We start from the raw sequence: 24,548 nt of genomic DNA, 5'->3' as shown, positions 1-24,548 counted from the left end.
TTCGATGCTATCTTTGACTTAGTTTGGAAGATAGCTGTAGAGAAAACGCAAGTAACTCTGCTCAATTTTGGATGATTTAGATATCTGAAATATCACTAGAACGGCATTTTCTCGCGCTTTAAATTTCTGGGAAAAGTAACCTATTCACGACCAAATTTTTAATGGTATTTTCAAATCGGACCAATTCACATAAATCGTAATATTTATCCGAAATATTTTGGCAGAAGTCTTAAAATGAAATAAAATTGATGGAAAGTTTTTTGCAAATATTATAAGCTTAATTTCCTACTACTTTGTATGATTTTCTGGAAACAAATATTTTTGAAATTTAGATTTTCCGATTTTTGATGGTATTTTCAAAATAGTTCAGTTGACATAAACCTTAATATTTTTTCGAAATATTTTGGCATAAGCCTTAAAATAAAGTAAAATAGCTGGAAAGCTAAAGCTAAAGGATTTTAAGCTTAACTTTTACTATTACTTGATATGATTTTTTGAAAAACAAAAAAATATTTCTGAGAATTAGTTTTATTTATGAAAAAATCGATGTTTTATTGTATTTTCAAATCCGTATAATTTACATAAATTTTAATATTTTTTCGAAATATTTTGGCATGAGCATATTTAATATTTTTTTATTACTCGGTATAATTTTTTGAAACGAAAAAAATATATTTTTCAGAATGAGTTTTATTTATAAAAAAAAAAAATAGATTTTTTAATGTATTTTCAAATCCGTATGATTTACATGGATTTTAATATTTTTCGAAATATTTTGGCATAAGTCTTAAAAAAAATTGCCGGAAAATTTTTTGCAAATATTTTAAGCTTATTTTTTACTAATACTTGGCATGATTTTTTGGAAAAAAAATTGTTTTGAAATTTAATTCTATTCGATGTCTGAATGTATTTCCAAAACCGTACAATTCACATAACTTTTAAAATTTTTCCCAAATGTTTTGGAGGAAATCTTAAAATAAAATAATGTTTATATATATTTTTTTGTTTTGCATAAAAACTGTTGCACCCTACCACACATACATACATAGCCACAAAATCACTTACGCGAATACTTATTCATATTTGCTTGCTTGTAACGCATTTGATTATGTCGCCCTCAAGGGATTGCTGGTATTGTCAGAATTGTCATTGTAGTTGCACTCTCTATTGTCAAATGATGTGGAGCTGCCAACACCCACGCCAACAGCAAAGCAATCGCAGCCACAGTGACGCGGCGTGCCTGCGGTAGCATCAGCCCACTATTGTAACATATCTTGGACTACTTGGCTTCTCCATTTGAAAAAGCGCAGATAATCGCAGACACAAAACCCCCTCCGAACTGCTCTATCTGTCACACTAGCCTACATATTCGTACAAGCTGATTTTATTTGTATACGTATTTGTGTGCATCCACTAATCGTCCTCGTTATGTTGGCTTATGCACCCACGCATCAGCGTGTTTTTTGCTATCATTAACAACAACAAAGAATAATAATACAGAGTATAAAAATTGAATATACCAACCACATGTGTCATATTTTCCATCAATAATGTGAGTTTTTTCTTTTCTTTTCATGTCTTCATATTCCTTCTTCGCTGCCATTGCATTACAACATTTCGTCCGACCGCTTTGCTATGTATTGCGTGTCTCGCTGGAATGACGCCTTCTGCGATGATGTGTCGCTGGCTGTGGACCACTCTAATCACATTGCACGGATGAATGGGATATGCCTGCGCTTGGGTTTGCGTTTACGTCCTCGTCTACATCTACATTATCCTTCACGTATTGTCATGCCTCTCATCTCGTTATGACAGAATCCGATACTGGCGGCTGGGGACCGTGGAGCGAATGGACACCCTGCTCGACAAATTGTCTAGGTGGCACGCGTAATCGCTATCGATTTTGTGACTCGCCCCCACCGCGGTATGGCGCAAAGTTCTGTGAAGTAAGTACAATTCAAAAGTGTAACTAAACAAGTGGTGAGTCAAACGACAAACCAACAACAACAAGAAATAGACCAACAAGGCAGCCAAATAACCAACCAACCAAGCAACCATCAACCAAGCAACCAACAACCAAGCCACCCCTTAAACGACCGGACTTTCTCAGCTTGCAACTAACTATTTCTTCACAGCCAGTCGCCGGATCAGCGTATCGTTAGACCACTTTGCCGCTTGGCCAACCACCATTGGCAAATGGCATTCTGTGGTGCATAATTTAAAACTTTTCCCGCGTATTTAGTTAAGTGATTTTATTCTGCTACTTGCCGTACGCTTTCGCTTTGTTTTTGTTCTAGGGAATCTTTTATTAAGCTAAACGCGTCACATTACCGGCTTGTTGTGTGTATTTGTGCACATTTGTTGTGGGTAAACTTTTAAAGCATGCGTCTACATTTCCGGCGGCTGGCTTGCAGCAGTTTGTCCCTTGTCCGCCTTGGCGCTTTGGTGCTTTGGTCTTTTCTCCGCGCTGCTCGTAAATTGTAGATTTATAGTGCAATTTAAGTTATATATTTAAAGTCTAATGGCTACAATCAGTTGTGATATATATTTCAGTAATTGTGTGGAATTTGAGATTTGGTCGGTTGGTTGATGATAAGTTGATATGAAAATCGACAGTGATTCTAAATATTTAAGAATTTTATTGAGAGTTATTGCGTCAAAGATAGTAAGTAAGGAGAATTCTACTTCTATTGTTTCTTAATAGTCTTACAAAGGAGAGCTGTTCTAGAGGTTCAGCTGTTCTAGGTTCAATGGTTACAGTGTTGGTGTGAACAAAAAGGAAAAAAGGAACCAAAAAATTACCAAATTTTCTGACATAAAGTAAACTTTTATTTACACACCCATACCTCGCTATACGTCCATTCTTTATAGAATAGCGCTTAATATTAGCGATAACGTAGCTAAGGACAATAAAGCCTCCGGAGCCGCCTGAACTACTCAAACATGGCGGCAAGGTAAGGTGCATGCATCAGCTCCTATGAAAAATATGGGCGTATAAAAGCATGCCTGCCGATTGGAATTCAGAAGAAAGGCAGAAGTGCAATCTGTGCCAATTACCGCGAAATAAGTCTTCTAAATACCATTAACAACCAGGTTCTTAGTTTGTCCTTCTCCAGACTGGATAAGGAAGCAAGGCGAATGAGTATGGAGGTGAATGAGGACAAAACGAAGGATCTCCTGCCATCAAACAAACAGTCGGCGCACTCGCGTATCGGCCCCCACGTAACTGTTGATAGTTGTGATTTTGAGGTTGTGAGAGGCTTCGTTTATTTAAGAACCAGCATTAACACTGATAATAGTATCAGCCTTGAAATTTAATGGAGAATCTCTCTTCACAACAAGTGCTACTTCGAACTAAGCACTGAAATAAGTAGGAAAGTTCTCTCCCGACGAAACAAACTAACACTCTACAAGACTCTCATCGGGCCCGTGGTATTGAATGGCGCAGAAGCTTGGACGATGACAAAATCCGATGAGGCGTCCTTTGGACTGTTTAAAAGACAGATTTTTTGACCTTTGCACGTTAGCAGTGGCGGGTATCGCAAGTGATGCAACAATGAGCTGTATCAGCTTTACGGCGACATTGGCATAACGCAGTGGGTAAAGATCTAGTGACTTCTTTGAGTGAGTCATGTCGTCCGAATGGTTCCAAAGCTCCGGCTCTGAAAGTATTCGATGCGCTACCACCTGGTGGTAGCAGAGGAAGAGGAAGGCCTCCTCGGCGTTGGAAAGATCAGGTGGAGAAGGACTTCGCTTGGTTAGCCAAGAAAGAAGCGGCTGTTAAACTCGGCAATACGCTTTGCTGAAATCGGCAAAAATCGTGTAAGCGGTTATCATGCGCGAAATCGAGTGCGTAAAGGTCGAAACGAAGATTATTATCACCACCCAAAATCAGTTTTTATTTAATAAAAAAGTTATTGGAAAACCGAATTGGATGATTAATTTTGCGCCACCTTTTTATAAAAAAATAATAATAATTCATTGACGTAGCCAATAAGGAAAAAATTGAAAAAACATATATAGTACACCATAAGTTGACCTGAGCGCGCGAAGAACACTTTTCACAGATCATCGACTTTCGTAATCCGAGTAATGGGACGATTTTTAAACGTTGTTGAGCCATAAGTCTTTATATGATGAAATTTCAATGAAAACTGAAGAAAATGTTGTATTTAGTTTAACAGCAGCAAAAGTGCCTCCAACCCGATCACCCTTCACATAGAAGGTGGCGCAAATTTAATCATCCTGCCGGAAGATTTACTGTACGTCAATCATATTTGACAGTTGTGAACTAGATAGACAAGTAATGGACATCACTTCAAATCAAGTTTTTGTATTCAGTAAAAAAATAATCAAAAACCACATCGGGTGACTAATTTTGCGCCAGTCTTTTATAAAAAAACGCCTATCGCGTGCTGAACTTATGTCGAATTTCTTCATGTAAATTTAGCCAACGCTAGTGCCCCACTCGAGTGGAGTGTTTCTTATTTACATACATTTGTAGCAACTTACTAAGCCACTCTCTTAAATACCCCTTTACTTGCTTTGGACTTACTTTGTTGAGCAAATAAATAATATTATATATTTTCCATTTTTAATTTAACTTTCGAAGAAAATCAGCTAATTAAGCTTTCCACTTAATTGCAAGCGGGAATCCACTACGAGCCAAGAAAAATTATTTCGCGCAGAGAAAACTTACAAAAACTTATGGCCGGGTAGTTAATTATGCGCTAAAAAACTTGTCTTATACGCTTCCGCTTGATGCCATTAAGAGGAGGTCACTGTACCGACAACAACACAACACTCATATTTAGTATTAAGCGCACAAGCGCACATCAAAACACTTTTGAAATAATCGGATAGTAGAAACAGGGGTACAGGGTGGCCCCTATTGAGGAAGTAAGTAATCATAAAGATTATAAACTCTGGTAAAAGTGATTACAGCAGTCGCAGAAGTGTATCAGAAAACAAAAGCGGGACATGGAATACAAAAAAAAAAACAAAAAATACAACAAGAAACGCATACACCAACACAAGCGATGTACAAGAACCACAACAAAAGGAGGCAACTTAAATGAAACCAAAAAAAATTTTTAATAAGTATAAGAGTATATGTAGAAAAACTCAAAGAACAAGATAAACACCAAAACAAGCATAATGCAAAGTGTGATGTACAAAACCAGAGAAAGAAAACAAAGGAAAAACAGTGCAAATATTTAGTGGGTAAAAGTAGCAACAACAGCAATAATTCGTTATGAGTGAAATAAGTTTTTTGCTGCGCGTAACCAAGCCAACTACAGCAACCTATATATTATACAACAAAAGCAAGACAAATGATAAGACTGACACGCAGCGTAATATATAGTACCTACCAGTACATTGTGCTTGTTGTTGTTACCCATATTTAGTTATCATTTTCGTTTTCGTTTTTGTTGCCTTGCTCATGCACAATAGTTATGATGCGGCAGCTAGAGGTTTACTTTCATGAATTCTTGTTCTCGTTTATTTTTTGCTCGCCTTACTTTCCACATACATTTCCGTTCGCGCAGAGTTGCATTTGTCTATACGCGGAAATTATAATTTCGCGCCTCGTCGCCACGCTGCCACGCCATCGCATTGCTGTGTGCGCACAACAGAGCCATATCAAAGCTGTCAGGCATTGAGTACTCTAAAGGGCATGCGAGGTAGTCGACCATGGAATGTGGGGGTGAATAGATGACTTCAGGGAGAGAGTGTGCATAAAAGCCTGAGCATGAAAGGCCTGTCATAAGGCGATTTTCGCCGACCAACGCAGCGATAGTGGCTGTGCACCAGCACTTGTCTGAAGATGTTGTTGCTTTTGTAGTTTTTCTTTGTTGTTTCTACTGTCTTTTGTTCACACTCATGGTTCGGCGGCTTGTGGTTAACATTGTTCTTATGCTGTTTTTGCTGTAGATTTTGCTAACTGACATGTCTGAGAGTGTGGGCGCTGCTGGGAAGCCGCCTAGTGTCGAACTGGTTTGCTTCTCGTGAATTTGCTACCACCACTAGTTTGTGTTCCTCCACATTTTCATACATAAGAAACCGGAAATGTGTTGTAGGATGTGCCAAATCGACCCTTTCGTTAATACCTGTTGCTACGCCAGGGGTTAATCGAATCTCAAAATGGGTCTAGGCACCGGGAGGAATTGTTGTTTAGACGATAACTCACCCTGATGTCTGGTACCGCTTGAGAATACTTACGCAGTCGTAAGAGCAAGATGAATATAAACAACAACAAAAAGAGCAGGGGTACAAAGCTGGGCAAACATCACCTCGCGGGGCTCTCAGGGGCGGAGAGGAACAGGTCCATGAGGAGGATGAACCATCCACCAACCGTGGGGTCTACCACGAACCAGCCCTAGATTATGAGAGATCGAGTGGGTCAGCTACCACAGACCCCGCATCAAAGACAGTAAAGCGAGGCGAACTTCAAAGAGAAACAACTGCTACTAGCGGTTCTCGTCAACGAATACTATCGCCGTTGCTGCCTAGCACACAACCGAATACCTGACGGGCTAGTAACCGATCGGAGCCAACTTGTAAGGCTGTGGGAGTCTTTTGATCACGGATGAACCGAAGGAGCTCGAGGGAATTTCTTAGCACCTTCCGCAGCTCTTCTGCTTTTGCGGGGCGAATGTCATTCATCTTGGACGAATGTCTTGGCATCTTGACGCACACCACAAAGAGGAGGAGGAGCTCAGCCAGACACTCAGAAAGGGTGTAAGCGCAAATTTTTATCAAATGAATCGATTAAGGCACATGTCAGACGATGCATAGCGCAATAGTTCACAATTGTCGAAATCGTACTAGTTCTAAATCAGAAATTTCTTTTACTAGTCCAGATTTTCTCTACAATGTAATGCATCCAATGCTTATGTGTGTGCGTAGATAGTTTATGTGCCTTTAGGGAAGGTGTCAGCGTTCCAACACTTGAACTAGATTGTGTTGGGAATTTACGGTGCTTCATTTTTTGTTTGTATTGTTTTTGTTTTTTATTTTTTGTTTTTTTTTTGTTTTGTATAGCAGCTTACGTTAGCACCAACATTAACACCAGCAACGACGTCGCAGGCAGCGCCAACGCCAACGCCACTATCATCCGCCTCCAACTCCGTCGACGTCGTCATCCATCTACATACACACACACACACTCACATACATAGTTGGTTTATTGTTTGCTGTAAAGTAGGGTTTTTAGGCGCACAGCTGCCCGCACATGTGTAAATAGCAAACCAACAACAATGGTGATATAAGTGGAAGACAACATCTTTGTTACAGTTCACAGCAAAGTCTGTGCGGAGCGGTGCGACTCAAAAGGGCTTACTCTCCTGTGCTCATAAGCGTGTGTGTGCGCTGAGTAGTTCGCATTACAACTTAATATTGTATACAAGTATGTATATGTATGTATACGTGTGGGTGTGTGTATGTGTGCGCGCGTGTATGTTAGTTTGACAGCATTGTTGGCGCTTGTAACGATATTTAAAATTATTACGAAAAGCAGTGCGAAAGTTTTTTAGTGCAAAGCCATGTTCGCGAAGATCAGTGCAGCGCCGAGAGCTTGTAGTTAAAACTTTTAAGTGGATATGCCATAAATGGTCCTAAGGATGGACGCACCGTCAGTAGAAGGGTTCTACAGTGTTTTGCTAGTGCTTATATTTAAGTCAAAAAGTGTATCTGTTAGCGGCAGCCAGGCGCGCAACTAGGATTTTCTTTCTTTCGCGTGGGGTTTTGTATACAGGGTTCGGTACTCGAAATGTAACTAATTAAAAAGGTCATAAATGTAGTTTGAAAATTTACTTTTATTCAATTTAAATTAAAAAATGTGTAAAAATAATATAAAATTAAGAATCCATTCACTTTTGCGCGATATGACTACCTTTTGCTTTGGCTATAGCCTTGATACGGTCCAGAAACGAAACGCAAGCTGCCCGACTGTGACTCGCAGGTATTTTAGACCACTCGCGAACAATGGCTTTTTTCAGCGCCTCGAGAGTTGAGTGTACAGTTAGTAGGTTGAGAGAGGTATGCTTACAATCACCATACCAAAAGGCAAGGGAGGCAAGTGGCCCTCTCTCGCTAATTTGTCTGCCTTACAATTCCCTGGTATGTCACTATGTGCTGACAACCATATCAATTGGATGCGGAAATATTCCGCCATCTCACGGCATTTGCAAGAGATTTAATCGCCGCTTGGCTATCAGAATAAGTATAGATTTCTCAAATAGTCTCATTTTTGCCTAACCCGGTAGCTGACCTCATTATCGCCTAGAACTTCCACCTGAAAAACACTACAGATATTAGAAAGACGAGTTGAAACATTTACTTTGGGCTTCATCAGTAAACGTCAAAGCCAACTTTATCGCCAAGTTTAGACTCATCAATAAAGGACCGTAAGAAGTTTTTCGTACCAGGTATATTGTCAAGAGATTCACGTCAAGTTAGAATCCCAGTATTAAATTACCTATTCAAACGTGGTTAATACAAACAAAAGAAGTTGTTGAACCCAGACAGAGTGCAATGGTCGAGTATCCAAAGTTCAAATCGCGCCAATAATTAGTTGCGGCAAGCCGAGCAGCAATGTTACCTGCGTTCTGTTTACCAACCAAGTCTAGAGAAGATAAGCAGAAAAGAGTATTCAGAGCGTCAGATGATGTGGTTCTTAGAGCGCCGCTCACACATCTTTTTTGAGAATCCTGCTTTTAATGGTAGTTTTGTGGGCAGCCGCCCACCATCCCGTAAACAAGAATGGGTCAGATAACTGTCTTATACAGCCTGTGTGTGTTCTTCGCAGAAAGACCACACCTACGTCCTATGGACTTTTTGTAGATACTCTCAACTCTCTTTTACCCAAAACGAAACACCGTGCAAGGAAAATCTTTTAGCTCACTGCTGTTGTGCAGCTACTTCTGTTCGCTGGCGCGGTACGTTAAGTTGGTCGCTGAAAGGCGTGCTCGAAATGTCATGCAATTATTTTGAGCTTGTTTTTAGGCGCGTGTAATTGAGTTGTAAGTGCGGCGCCTAAAAACATGCAAAGTGTACGCACAAAACACTTAGAAAACACCCGCATATGCTTGCGGGTAATGATTTTATGCCTACGACCGGTTGTGTGCCGGCATTTAGCCTAATATGGCATCACATACGTTGGCAACTCTCTGTAACTGTGTATGTATATGTATGAGTATGCGAATGTCAACTTGTTGCATGGTTACCAAGTGACGATGTCAGCACACATTTGTTTGTTTGTTCGATAAATCAAAACAAATTTTTGAGTGAAAATATTTTCATATGAAACGTTGACGTGACTGCGTGGTTATTTAAAGGAATTTTTGCGAACTAATTTATTTTAAAACGGTTCAAACGGTCTTTTGAAAAGATATTAATATTTCAAAATTTTATACATCGACCTACTAATTGTTTTCAAGTAACGTAGTCGCTTCAATTTGTAGACCAAGTGTGCTATTAAAATGCCACCCAAAAAAGCTAAAGGCAAAAAGGGCAAGAAAGACGAGAAGAAAGACCCGAATAAGCTCAGCAATGTGGATCGCGTATTCTGCGAACTTACCATCGCCGATCTCAATCAGAAACTTGCACGCCTACGCACCCATCTCGCATCTCTGGACGACAACAATGTCAATCTCAAGGAAAAGCTGCGTGAGATCGAGGAGGACCACACCGATGTGGCGGCGCATTTGGAACGCGTGCTCGGCGACCGCAACGAAACTATACACGAGCTGGAAGAGCGGCTCAATGAGGTTATCAAAATACGCGAAGTAGAGAACACACAATCGGCGGAGAAGATAAAGGAGCTCGAAGCTAAGTACAAATCTATGCACGACCAATTGACTTCGGAAATTAAGTTGCTCAATGGTAAACTGAACTCACTAGACGAGTTTCGCGTACAACGTGACATTCTGCTGGCCAAATTCGACGATCAGGAAACGGAATTAAAGGAGAAGGAGCGCTCATATGTGGATATGGTTTACACTATGGAACAAAAGGCTGTGGTTGAAAAGGATGCGCTAAAGAAGGAGGTCGAAACCAAATTACTGCAAGTATCAGAGGATTTTACACGTTCCAGTGAGATACGCAACGCCGGCTACACGCGTCGTCTAATACGCGAGAACATCGCTTTACAGAAAGAGATCGACATATTGGTGCTGTCTCAAATTAAAATGCAACAGCAGTTCAATGAACAGGTCATACGGCACAAAGAAATGACCGAGCAGTATGCGTCGATGGATCAGTTGAAGAAGCAACTGATACGCAATTCACAAAATAAGATCAAAATAATCGAAAAGCTCACCGACAACTATGAAAAACTCAAGGCCAAATACATTGAGGTCGCGAAGTATCGCAAGTTGTACGAGACGGCTGTTAAACGTGACATATGTGAGCGTTTCAACTTCAAGGACATGTCGAAGAAGATACGCCACCTGGAACAGCGCATCGAAGAGCTGAAAATGGAGAAATCACGTTTCATTGCGATACATCAGCAGCATGAAACGGAAATACAACGCTTACGTGACATTATCATACAAATCAAGAGTACCGTACAATCAGCCATCGAAGCCATACACAGACCGTGTGCCAAGGATGGGGCCAAGGATGGTGTAAGGGAGAGCATCTCCCAAGATGCAATGCGCCAGCTGCGACGTCATGACCTACTCACCGAGTTGATGGATATTGTAAGTAGTCACTCAGACAAGCTACCGTCGACACCATCCGTGCAGTCGATTTCACGCTCGACCTCAAGTATCTACCAACCCGGCAAAATGGGCTTACTGCCACGCACCGCATCTTCATTGATGGAAATCTTCAAGCGTACCGCGCACAAGGCCGCCTCCACAGATGTTGTCGCTACCGAATATCAAATACAGGAGGTGGAGAGTAAAATTATACCAAAAGCACGTGAATTGGGTGGCCAGAACTTGTTCGATGTGGAAATGGGCTCTACCTTGTATGCGTCATCGTCGCACGAGGCGATCGAAACGGTGGTGCCTGCCGAGGATGAGAAGGTGGAAGAAGAGGATGAGGGTGAGTCCAGCAGTACTGAATATGGCTCATCGGCTGGTCGTGTTACCGCCAAAGCTTCGGCGGCGTCAATGACAGGACTTGCAAGCGAGTCACAGGTATTGAGAACTCCACAACTGTCGCGACATTCTTTAATCGGAGAAACGGCATCGCGACATGCCACCGAATCGGGATCACGAACCGGCTTCGATGGAGAATATGACGAGGGGGATGAAGAATTTTCGATTAATTTGTTTTATTGAAAATGTGTAAAAATATATTTGATGTTTTTTGCAAAACGACTTATTACCACATACATATTTAGCACATATTTAGATGTATTATATTTTGAAGTGAAATAAAAGATTTTATAAAAATGAAAATTTTGTAATTTTGTTACCTAAATAGCAATAGATTGCCTCATACTATTAACAGTTAATTCAATTATTTTAATCTGCCTTTTAGTCTCTTTTTATATATTAAATACTCATTGATAACTGCATAATAAATTTATTCTTATTTTTATCACACAGGGTCCCTCTGTGGAGACAGAGAAATGCGGCAAAGCCATCGCTGATACTTGGGATTGCATTTACGAGAGCAGTGGCGCTACTTTTACAGCCGCCAATCGCACTGAGGTCAGTCAAGAGATTGGTCCCGGTTGTCGCTGTGGCTGCATTGTGCATTTGGGTTCGTCGAAACCGAAACGTATTTTAGCCGGAGCCACACAAAGCTGTCCAGGTCGTTCGTTTTGGCTCATACAGGTAAGTGAACTTAAGAAAGTGCTTTAAGAGATGCATTATAATTTTTTATACAAGTAAGTGGGAGGCTAAAATATCTAGAAGAAGGACCTTTATTGTCATTTAGATTGATAGCCCTAAGATACAGGAAGATGTCGGCGCCGCTATCTGCTTGGGGTATCTCCAAATTAGATAGTTACACGACTGCCAGTGGACTGCACTATTTTACGATCAAAGATATCTGCTCGCGAGAATCTAACAGAGGTCCAAAGTTGTGTACGGTGTGAGCTGAAACACCACTAGCTTTACTGGGAATCATCCTCATTGAAGATAATGGGATCCAAGACGGTGAAATCAGGAATTACAAAAATATGTTGGGGCCCACTTATCACACTGCGATACTTTAATGCCTCTTTCATATAAATTTTAGAGAGCAAGCAGGGTTCCGCAATGCAATAGAAATATATTCATACAAAATTGATTTGCAGCATTTTGTGATCTACTGACGAAGCGATGACTAATTACAATTGTGTGACTCGTTTCATGCTAGCGCAAAAATGACTCAATGTAATGCCGAGTCTCTCAGCTTGCATATCTCGCGGACAATGTCCTGTCCTATTCTGCCTACGATTATGTATCTATATGAGCCTAATTTCAAATAATTCGGATGCGATCGAAACGAAAGCCAAGCACTGCCCGACCAGTTTCGATCTCACTATTATCGTGCGCAGAGCTCTAATCACGACGAAGTAAATTTTTGCTGTTTGAAATTTGTGAGAGCTGCTACTTAAGTACGGAGTCAATCAATTGCTTCCGAGTGGAAGACACTGCAGTAGTCCGGTAATCCGAACTTAAGTTTGATGGATAGCTTCTCGCAAAATACTTAGCCCTTCCATTCAGCTTCGAGCCTTCCGTGAACGGACTCACCAACCCCTGTCTTCAAATGCTGAACACTTGTGGAATGTCCCGCTCCGACCAAGTCTAGGTTTAGATTGTTCAGTTCATCCTCATAAATTCTTAGAGTCTTAGTTTGGAACATAGGGCCGCAACGAATCTTTTCTATTCGGGTCGGTTTTGCGCCAGTCTTTAACTTAATTCCAGCTAAGCTGCATGGCGCGGGTTTCTGACTTTAGTAGTCGTCTCCAGGTATTCGCTGGTCTTCCACGTCTGCGGCTTCCTTGGGGGTTCCAGTGAATTGCGGCCTCTATTGAGTCACCATTTACTCTGCGTAGAAGATGCCGCATCCAGCCCCCTTCTTTCTTTCGAATCTCTAATGGTATTGGCTTCTGGCCTATATCGAAGGCATCTGTTTACAAAAACTTGTAATGGGCTTGGGTCAGCTGACGTCGCATCCACGTTTGTTCAGTTCAGTTACCAGCAGATAATTAAATGCTTGTAAGTTAGGTCAAACTTGTAACCAGAGCGACACGATCAGCGAGAGTTTTGTCTGCGAAGTCTACAAGTACCTAATTTTGCATTGCGTTAAAGTAGGAGTGGTCGGGCTGTGTACTACAAAATTATGATACTCATTCATTGATATTAGTGGCCTCAGCATCAGCGCTGTCCTTTCGGCTGTTTTCCAATTTAGAGAAGTTTAAAAATGTATTTGGTCAGGCGATAAACGACGACAGAGTATAGTAGTTCGAGACAATATACAGAAAGCCCTCGCATATTTGCAGTCTTAGGAAAAACACTCTGCAATAATTGCTATTTGAGACTCTGTGGGCTCTCTTTTTAAACAAAAGTCATTCCAAGAGGTATTTACTATGACCGTCCTTTTATATGTCGCAGAAACGTGATTAATATCGAACAGTGCTGGAAATGCGCCAAAGATATTTCAGAGAACTATTCTACCCAAGCTCTGTGGTCTATAAGGATCCATAAAACCCATAAGAATTCAACGGTTGTGTTGACTTGGACACCTAGATAGACAATGGGAAATGCCAAAGTGAACGAGCAAGGATTAAGTTTTGAAGGACCTGAAAGACCTCCCTTCGCAAGGGAGCGCAATAACTTGCGAAATGTTTAGCAAAGAGCAACATAAGAAGAGGGATTCTCAATCTATGAGGAACAACGGCCACCTATTGACCAAACCTTGTTTTTTTCGCAAAAAAACCAACTGTATTTTTAATAAAATTATATTGTGGAAACTATTTCAGTCATAATTTAATTTTTTATCAATAACTGCTTACTCATCACTTAAAAATCTCACTTCTATCTGCATACTTTCCACAAATCAATGCGATTAGAGCACTTATCAGTTCTTAAACTATCAAATTTATATGATTATCTATGAATTAGAGTACGTGTTCTTCCTCTTCTCTCTTCTTTTTTTCACCATCGTTTTCACTCCTCCCTTGAATTTACCAGCTTCAATTTACTTAATTAAAAAACATAATCGCTCCACTTTGCTGCCATTTCACTTTTTGCCACTTCAGTTACTCATATTTGCCCCAAAGCAATAATCGCACATTTATCCCATACTTATGCGTATTGCTATGTGTTAATATCTATGTGTGTATGAAGGTATACGAGTACATGCATTGGTATGTCTGTTTTATAAGCGTATATGGATTATGGCGTTGGAAAAATAAACGAGCTGTCATATGAATACTCTTCGAATGTCTCAATTCGCCATTTAATCCATTGACTTTCACATAACGAAGAAGAGATATCGTAAACTTCAATTACCCAACATTAATGGCGCTAACATTCAACTACCCAGTTGGAAATTGTCTTCAATGAACTTAAGTGGACTAAAATGAAAACAGTTGGGAAGGGGTTTTGGTAATATTGAAAAGTTACTCGACGATGTGTTGAGTCTCATTGCATAGACATCCATCGGACATTTAAAACTATTTTTGGTTTAGGCTTGAAATAAACAAAATAATAATATCAGAAGTGGCAGTTTTGTTGGTAGCTCTTTTGAATACCTCAGACTTAGCTGAGATCAGAAAGTTACCGTATGTAATTTTTTGGTTAAACGCTTGCTGAGTTTACTTGCGACCCACTTATTCAAGAGCAGAGTAGACCATAAGTAGCCAAAGGAAGCCGCATTCGCTCTTTACTCGGAAAAACCACCTCACGGTTATGCTCTGACTAGCCATCCCTTCAACTAAGAAGTTTCTGACAATATCGCCAGCGAACTGGCATATAAATAATTATATTTTAACAAAATAAACCACTATTACGATTTCTTATTATATTAAGTAGTTCTACGATTTCTTCTCACATACACCCGGTTACAGAATTATAAGCACACCAATATTATCTTATAAAAATATAGTTTAGATATATAGGTTAGAAAAAAAGTCTTGCGGTATTTTTATTGAATTTTCAATTGTTCATAAAATTGGTTATAATAATGCGATTTAAGTCAAATATGCGCCGTTTTTTTTCGATGACGAGTTCTCAACGAGATGCCAGGCTTGGCCACCGTCTGGGCAGCTTCACCGCTTTTCGACCACGACCGTTTGCGCTTCACGTTGTCGTAAGTGACCCACTTTTCATCGCCAGTCACCATCCGCTTCAAAAACGGGTCGATTTTGTTGCGATTCAGAAGCGATTCGCATGCATCCATACGGGCAAAAATGTTTTTTTGCGTCAAGTCGTGTGGCACCCATACATCGAGCTTCTTTTTGAATCCAAGCTTCTTCAAATGGTTTATAACGGTTTGATGACTCATGCCCAGCTCTTGGCCGATGCTACGGCTGCTACTATGCCGGTCTCTTTCGATCAATTCAGCGATTTTATCGCAATTTTCGACGACAGGCCTTCCGGACCGTGGCGCATCTTCGATCACCTCTGCACCAGAACGAAAACGTTGAAACCATCGTTGTGCGGTGGAAATGGAAACTGTATCGGGTCCATAAACTGCACACATTTTATTGGCAGCATGAGATGCATTTTTGCCTTTATCGTAGTAGTAATATGCCGTATTTTCTCTTTATTTTGCTCCATGTTTGCGACGCTATAACTCACGAACGACTAAAAGTAAACAACAATTAATCAAACACGTGTTAGCACGTGAAAAGAGCTTTCCAAAAAGCTCTAGCGTGAACCGATGCGACGAATACAACTAGAACTACGCGCTTGCAAAGACAAGATTGCGGAAATACCGCAAGATGCAAAGTTACAAACTTTGTGGAACATTTTTAAATGTTTTCAACATCCCATTAAAACTTTGAAGTTTTAACCAGAAGAATTTACTTTTCAGAATTTTTTCGGGTATGCGCTTTTATAGCCCATTGAATTTCTCGCTCTGTCTCTAATTGGCGCCTACACCCTTTTTAGGTGTTTGGCCGAATTCCTCCTCCTATTTATGGCGTGCGTTGATGTTGTTCCGCAAATGGAATTTATGTATAATAAAATGTAAGTTTTAGGTGCCTACAAAATACCGTTGATGTTTGTCAATTCTTTTTCCTGACTGTGCTAGGCTTTATCTTCCATATAAAAAATTTCCAGCATAAATTGCCGTATGTCTATCAGATGGAATCCTTATATCTTTAAAGGGGATAACACTAATCAGTAGCCAATGGACTGCTCCTTCAATAGCAGCTACTTCCGCTTGGAAAGTGCAGATGTTTGTGATCATAAATTTTAGTCTAATGAAAAGTTCCTCGCGGAACACAACTCAACCAAGTTTTCCAAACAACTTCGAACCATTTCTGAATAATTTGCCTGGCCGCTTTCAGGTATTTTAGTTTTCTGCTATGCTGGTGTTCTGATATGGCCGGTTTCCTCATTTTTTCACAAAGAACAAAGAACAATTTTTTAAATTATATACTGATTTTATTGGGACGAGCCATCAGGTATGGCCCTGTTGTTATTTATTTATTATTTATTTGTAAAAATTCCACAAATATTTATTACAATATCAGACTTTTAAATCAGAAATGATATTCACGTTATTTGTTTATATGGAAGAAAATAGGCGACACCTTCCAAAAATCAATGCAAATTTTGCGTGATTAAAATTCTGACTTTAATACACCACAATAGAGTGGGCCATAAAACTGTGCGCTTAGAATCAAAAAAAATTTCTAGTGAAAATTTCCCAATTTTTTATTTATTTTTTTTTTTAAGTATGGAACTTGGCCGTATTTGGTTTTTGTTGTGGAAGAAACTAAATTTGTATAAAAAAAAAATAAAACAAAAAAATAGTCAATACTTATCAATATGTCAGTGTGTTGTGCACTTTATTTTCACGTTGACTGTAATCCTCCGTATTGGTCTCTTATGGCATTTTCAATTGACGTACGAAGATAAAATTTTTTATTTGTAAAAGTTCCACAAAATTGTATTGAAATGTCAGTCTTTTAAATGATAAATAATATTCGCGTTTTTTTTTTATTTGGAAGAAAATAGGCAACACCTCACCGAAAACAAATCCCAAAAATCAATTCAAGTTTTGCGTGATTAAAATTTTGACTTCAATTTACCACAATAGAGTGGGCTACAAAACTGCGCATTTAGAATTTTTCTAAAATTTTTGTTTTTTTAATTCTGAAACTTAGAACTTAGCGTTATTGTTTTTGTTGTGGCAGAAACTAAATTTTTATAATAAAAATAATAACAAAAAAATAAAAATAATAAAAAAAAAATAGTCAAAACTTATCAATATGTCAATGTGTTGTGCACTTTATTTTCACGCTGACTGTAATCCTCCGTATTGGTCTCTTATGGCATTTTCAATTGATGTGCGAAGATAGAATTTTTTAGATGACTGGCCACCTCCGCTATAAACGTGCCAAGGTGTATTTTCTATTATTTCAATTTCGATGATATGTCTGCTTGTACATATGAGACTACAGCTGATATCGATTTCCAACTGGGCATGTATACACATAGATATTCACACTCGTACATACACACTTGCACTTGCACAACATTAATGTTAAAGGCTAAAACAGCCACAGTAAAGTAATGGTATTCAGTAGCCATGATCGCGTTGATGGCAGCCAATCCAATTTGAAATTCTGTGAGTTGTAATACCGAACAATTTTTCGCCTTTTACAAATATATACAGATTAAAAATAAACAGATACAGATATATATATGTGTGTGTGTGTGCGCACAAAGTGTTTGTTTGGCAGTTGCTGTTCTCACTTTATTCGAATACAACACCCACATTTACTATTTTACACACGTGTTAGCGCACACACACGCATCCCCACACGCGCATAGATCAGTGTGTATGTATGTGAGTTTACTGCACGGGCGCATAGTTGAAAATCCAAAGTTAATTGTATGGAAAAGCACCATTTTAACGCATTGCAATTAAGCCGTAGCAGTAAGAGCAGCAAAAACCAGAACAGCAGCAGTAGCAGCAGCATCACGTGAAACACTGACAACGTGCCAACGCACCATACGCGCGCATGCCATCGAGAATCGACAAATGCACGAATGTGAGCAAATATATTTGCAAAAAGAAGAAAAACTAGTCAATTGGGACTGGTGGCCTTCGTGTGCATAAAGTAAAATAAAACATCAAAGAGAAAAATCGTTAAAGCTACAAAAAACTACTGACTCTTGAGCGAGTGTTTGCACAAAAGTGGCACACAAACTCGTTCAAAAACCAATATTCAGATATACTCGAAAGGTAAAAATGATAGTTCAACCATAGCGCTGACGTTGGAGGTGAATAGCGAAAAATAAAAAAATGAAAATGAAAAACAGAAAATAAAAAATAAAAAGGCGAAAATCTATTGAAGATATGCAGAATGAGGACTGACACAAGGGCAAACAAGAATATTTGCTCGCTCCAAATACTATGAAATATTATTGGTTATGTGCGGAGAAGAATTAGTTAAAGTAAATTTGGATAGGGCTGGTAGACTGGATTAAGTTAAATAGCTGTTGATGGATTTCAATATATAAATATGTACCTAAATCTGTAATACAAATTTGGAAGACGTAATATCAAGGGGACAATTTCAATTACACTGTACAGCCCACAAAAAAATTCCAACTTACACCAATGAACTCTGATAGAGAGTAGAAAAAAGTATGCATTTATCGGCTATTTGAATGCTTTTGTATAAATTTTCTTAAGAGCGGCCGGGTCACACTTTGCACGCTTATGCGCATTCTTATGGTAAATCAGCAGAGAAAACCATGTGATTCTTCCATTTTAGATGTATGATGTATACTAGGGGTGTGCGAATCCCATTCGATTCGAATCGAATCAAATCCTAGGATTCGATTCGATATTCGAGTCGAATATCGAATAGTTCGAAATATTCGAATAGTTCGGAATTTCCGAATAGTTTGAAATATTCGAATATTTCGAGCGATTTGAATTATCCGAAGAAATAAAATCCTAAACAGGTTATTCTATTATAGTAATTCTATCAACAAATATATTTAAATATTTTATCAACAAATATATTTTCACACATATTCACTAAAGTAATACATGATCAGTAGCTGTGGATACTATTCACAGACTTGATAATTCTAGTCCTTGGAGTCCGGGACAAAGTTAGGACTCCAAGTATAGTTGCCATCAACCACCAAATAGTTCGTTGATAGTGGCTGTAGATACACTTGTCATGTAAAATAATACTATATGTTTGGAAAAGCCAATTGCATTCGGCATTTTTTTGATATGAAATTAATGGTATTTTATTCATGAACTTTATTTTATTTATGAACTTATTTTTTCCTTTCCTAAGCAGATATATGTAGCTTCCAAGTATAAACTTGAATGTACACTCATTAAAATTAGAAAACAGGTTTAAGAACAAACTGTAGTGGAGAATTGTAATATGCATAAGAGATTAGTGATTAACCATTCATCTAAGATAGAAATCATTTCATGTGTCGATCGATACGTACGATTAGAAGAATCGATATCATTTAAAAACCTATATCAAGTTATTTAAAACTACTAATTCTATAAAAATAATGATATCCTAACCGAAGATTAAACAATGAACTTTAAGCCATGTTAATTTTGCTTTTATTAGACCTGAAATCTTCAGAAAAATCGTTTAAAAAAATAAAAAAAAGCGTGCACTCAGTTAAATATTCGAATTATCTGAATTATTTAAACTATTCGAATTATTCGAATAGTTCGAACTATTTTAACCATTCGAATAATTCGAATAGTTCGAACTATTCGAATAGTTCAAACCATTCGAATATTTCGAACTATTCGATATTCGACTCGAATATCGAATCGAATCCTAGGATTCGATTCGCTTCGAATAGTTCGAAATTTTGAATATTCGCACACCCCTAAGGTATACAGCAATTCGATGTAAAAAATTATGGTGAATAATTTTGTGGAACATCTTAACACTAAAGCTCAATATTCAACTTAAAGTCCAGAAATACGACAAATGTTTTTATTTATTTCTTTAATCGAGTAAAAGCTATTAATAACTATTCCACTTACGAAATAAGCACTGGCTGCCAGGGCCTTCGGCTTATGGCATTTGAAACTAGAGTAATAATATAGATAAGGAGCTATACAAGAGGATGGGAGAGGGTGGTTGAGGAAGTATTAGAAGATTAGTGGGTAGTGTGAGTTTGAGTTGAGTATAATTTTATACATAGTTTTCGCAAAGAGTTAAAGTTTTAATTAAGTTAGTTTAATAAATTTACAAATTAAGTTAATGCTATTATCATCTGTGTTGTTGAGCAGATTCGAAAGTTCAAGGTTAGGATGAATTTCATTTCTAGTGTTTTCCAATCCTGGGCAGGTATCGAGGAGGTGTGTTGTCGTGTAGTCGTCTGAGTTGCAAAAAGAGCAGTCTGGTTTGACTGTGCCGTTTAGGATGTGAACATTGGTGGTTATAGTGTGACCGATTCGAAGGCGTGTAAATATATTGAGGTTTTGAGAAGACGTGTGTGTGGGACATATGGGCTTGCTGTCATTAGGATTGTACTTTTTGTAGTGGTGTTGGTAATTAATACATTGACTATTGTACGTATCCTCAAGAGATTTTAGTATAATTTTCCGAATATCTTTGAGAGTAAAATGTGCACTGAATTGAACGGGGTTCTTGGGCGGCTTCTTTGGCTCTGGTATCAGCGCACTCGTTGCCTTGTATTCCGGCATGCCCCTTATGGAATTTGTATTTGATAAGATATTATTCCGGATTTCGATGATTATTGGAGTTTCGTTAGAATAGTGCAATAGAGCGTCCATTACAGATTAACTATCGCTGTATATAATGAATTTGTCGCCTTTGTCGGAGGCATAAACTACCGCTTCAAGCAATGCAGCTGCTTCCGCTGTGAATACTGAAAAGTAAGAAGGTAAAGGACCGACTGCGATTGTGACACCAAGCTGGTTTGTGACTGCAAACGATGTACTGATGTCTGTTTTAGATCCATCTGTATAAACGAACTCCCATTAGTTTTTTTAAGGAGCAACGATTTCATTGAAATGTTGGACGTATTCATTAGAGGAGGTGGACTCTTTGGGAAATTTTAGCAAATCCGCGATAAAAATAGGTTTTGGATTCAAGGCTGGTGGGAAAACTGTAACTGGTGGCAAAATCGCGTCGGATGTGATATTAAGTTTGATCATTAGTTCAACACAACGTTGTATGGTGGACGGTTTGCGGCTATATTTATATTGTTGCTTCGCTTAGTTTACCAGCCCAAGTAATATTTTATTTCTGACCTAAAAATTGCATGGGATAGTTTTATGTAACAAACTATTTCTAGTTTTCTGTGCTGAGTAGATCATATTCAGATCTGCTAGCCTACTTGTTGCCCATTTGCTGCATTTTGACACCATTTTGATACAATTTTGAGACTTCCAACGTTTTTTTCATGTGATGGAGAAGGCTGATGGGACTTAGGTTGGAGCCCCGCCCCAGGCTGTTGAATAAAGGAGCAGTCAGCGACCTTAATCGTCTAGCTGCCAGACCCGGAAACATTTCGTATTATTTAACGAACCGAACACTTTTCTGAGCGACACATTTTTGATTTGGGTGAAACTTTACTTACGTACTCCATATCCATAAAAGAAATTAATTTTCCACATTTTTTTCTGGATGTTTTTAGAGAAAGAATATAGTAAGGCCAACTTAGTGAAGCTTTAGGCTCATTTTACTGATTGTGTTTTTAACCGATTTTTGTGTTCGTTACATATGAAAAAATTTCAAGGAAATCACCGGAAAATTGAGGGAATTATAGAAGTTTGACTGCAAGAATTGTGCAGGGGCAACCTGGTACTAGTGAGAATTTTGGCTCATTTGACCAATTTTTTAAACCGATTTTTGTGTTCTTCACACATTTGAAAAGTTTAACGAATCCATAATTTTGTGTCATAATTTCAAGTAAATGGGAAGAAAACTGAGAGAGTTAAACTAATAGAATTTTATAGTTTAAACAGGACTTTTGCACTTCGATCTTCAGGTCTTTTTTGCTCTCTACTTTTCGCAAAACCTAATCTAGATTCAGTTTCTGTAAAAAGTCTAGGCTAGAGCCGGGTAGGGTTAAGCGCAGTTGCCTTTTTTCTAACAGATTTTTACTTCTTCTTCATGCTTTGGTATCGCATTCGAAAAGCAACTGTAATGGCGTTTCCGGGGGAAGGACTCAAAATCAACAGACGTGACTATACCGCGAGGCTTTACAATTGGGTGCACAGTCTGTAGATGGTAGTGAGCATTTTCAGTTTATCCTTTGAGGAGATCTATGAGATGTTTAAATCTCTTTTAATTATACCCCAAAGTACGAACTGTGCCCTGCTTATGTCTCGTAATCCCAGTTTTTCACTTCTGAGCTCTTCCTTATTGATATGTGGTCACTTGCTTACGAAGGGCTCAGGTTCTATTAGCAATAAAGCCGCAACCGCTCAAACCTATCCATCCACTACCTCATTTTCGGATATGCCCCTTATGTTCCGCGACCCATTTGAAACGAATGTCACATAAATGTAATCCCGCTTTGCACTCAGGGCTTATTGAAAAGAATAACAGAGCCTTGGGTGCAGCCTGACTGTCGTTCTGAATGGCGATTCGCGCGTCCGCTCTTAACTCCGACTCTATTGATGTTACAGAAATTATTTAATTTTCGCTTTGAAGATAAAAAAAAAATGACTTAAACAATTTTAATAATTCTTTTAAATAGTATTAAAAAAAACCGTTTTGCTATTAGCAAATTAAATGTTTAAATCGAAAATGGGAATAAAAAGAAGGATCTTTAATGAGGTTATGACGTTAGCAGACGTTTTTGCTAGAACTTCTGCATCCGTACACTCGATGTGACCCAGCCAGCGTAAGCGCTGAATATTGATGCGTTTAACTATATCACATCGTCGTATAGCTCATACAGCTCGTAGATCTCATAAAGTTCATATAGTCATTCGGCGATAGTAGTTATTACCAACACAAAGAGGACCAAACAGGATCGAAGAGCCTCTGAAGTGTCTTTCTCTCGAATACCTCAAAAGCGGCTGCATCAGTCTGAGACACAATCTATGCCTGAGCGCCATAGGGTAGCACGGGCAAGAAGAGCGTCTTGTAGAGTATTTGTTTTGTCGGGCGAGAGTGGTCTCTCCTACACATTTGCTTGCTGAAACCATATATGTATATATGTGACCTGGTCTTTGAAAAGGTACCTTACGTGTCAAAAAATCATTTTTCACTTTTTTGTTGATTCGAATAGTGTGTGAAAGGCTCTTTAAAATGGTGAAAACCAGAAAGTCATAATTTGTTTAAAAGTTTGTTAAAAGTAAAAAAAAAGAAAAGTACGAATACGAAAAAGACTGATTTTTTTGTCATGATACAAATTAGAATAACGAAGACAATAATTTGTGCAAATTAAAAACTGAACCATTCCTGGACAGTCTGAGGTGTAATGAATACGATACTGAAGTCTGTTTTCAAAAAATTTTTGTCACCGGGTCTTATAAGTTTTTGTTTTGCATGGATGTCGGTACAAAAGCTAACTTATTTTTTAAAACGAATTCTGCGATTTGCATTAGCTTTTTCTTATTTATTTATATATAAAAAAATGTTTTTCACTGCTTCTGTGATTTTATTGATACTGTGATCTATGCTGAAGAAAATAAGCCAAACCGGATTGAAAAATATTAATATTTAAAAAATTTACAAGGGTTTTTAGAAGTTTAAACTTTAACTGCTGTTTTCTCGAAAACTTGTCAAATATATATAATTGGCGCGTACACCCATTTCGAGTGTTTGGCCGAGCTCCTCCTCCTATTTGTGGTGTGCGTCTTGTGTGTTGTTCCACAAATAGGAATTACCGAAACCATAGTAACACCTATTAGCAAGCCTGACGTAGGTTTATCTCCAGGCTGACATCGTTTGTTGACAATTTGAAAAGCATAGTTGCCCACTGAAATGCTGGATTTAAAACGCCGTGTATCTGTGTATCTTTTCTAGTGGGCAGGAAATACTTCGTCTTCGCACCGCCAAAACCACTCTAGTTGACATTTTTATTAAAATTTATTTAATTTATTTTTTAAAGGTTGCCCTGGTTTGAAGACCCTATATTCATATTTTAAGTTAAATGTTTTCTCCTGATTTTCACTCGTTTTCGAATTTTGATTTTACTAATATTTTTTCTTTTGTTTCTTTTTTTTCGCAAAAATTCCAACCTTTTATATATCATAGTTTTTCTATCGACTCAACAAGGCAATCTAATATATGTATATACATACTTACATATGAACACCTGCAAGATAAGTCAACAACAATACTCCTACCACTTAGTCTTCGTCTACGTCAATGCATACAAATAGGGACCATCCCGCAATTATGGTAAATTGTGGGTGAAATTTGTCCATACGTAATA

General features: G+C 38.4%; 2 protein-coding genes across 2 annotated transcripts in view; both read left to right on the top strand.

Moving 5' to 3' along the window:
• Positions 1-24,548, top strand: part of LOC128860053 (uncharacterized) — a 130,723-nt gene that overhangs the window by 85,526 nt on the left and 20,649 nt on the right. Inside the window, exons 4-5 of the mRNA XM_054097281.1 lie at positions 1,816-1,946; positions 11,562-11,792. Coding sequence (XP_053953256.1) covers positions 1,816-1,946; positions 11,562-11,792 — 362 coding nt within the window. The remainder of the gene's footprint in view (positions 1-1,815; positions 1,947-11,561; positions 11,793-24,548) is intronic.
• LOC128860054 (cilia- and flagella-associated protein 157) lies at positions 9,324-11,379 on the top strand. Its single transcript, XM_054097282.1, has one exon. The coding sequence runs from the start codon at positions 9,483-9,485 to the stop codon at positions 11,289-11,291; it is 1,809 nt and encodes a 602-aa protein (XP_053953257.1). The 5' UTR covers positions 9,324-9,482; the 3' UTR covers positions 11,292-11,379.

The sequence above is a fragment of the Anastrepha ludens genome, chromosome 4 (genome assembly GCF_028408465.1).
Source record: "Anastrepha ludens isolate Willacy chromosome 4, idAnaLude1.1, whole genome shotgun sequence".
Lineage (NCBI taxonomy): Eukaryota > Metazoa > Arthropoda > Insecta > Diptera > Tephritidae > Anastrepha > Anastrepha ludens.
This window is presented reverse-complemented; position numbering and strand designations above follow the sequence as displayed.

Excerpts from the sequence above, each read along its gene's own strand:
- LOC128860054 (XM_054097282.1), top strand. The coding sequence starts at position 9,483 with ATGCCACCCAAAAAAGCTAAAGGCAAAAAGGGCAAGAAAGACGAGAAG.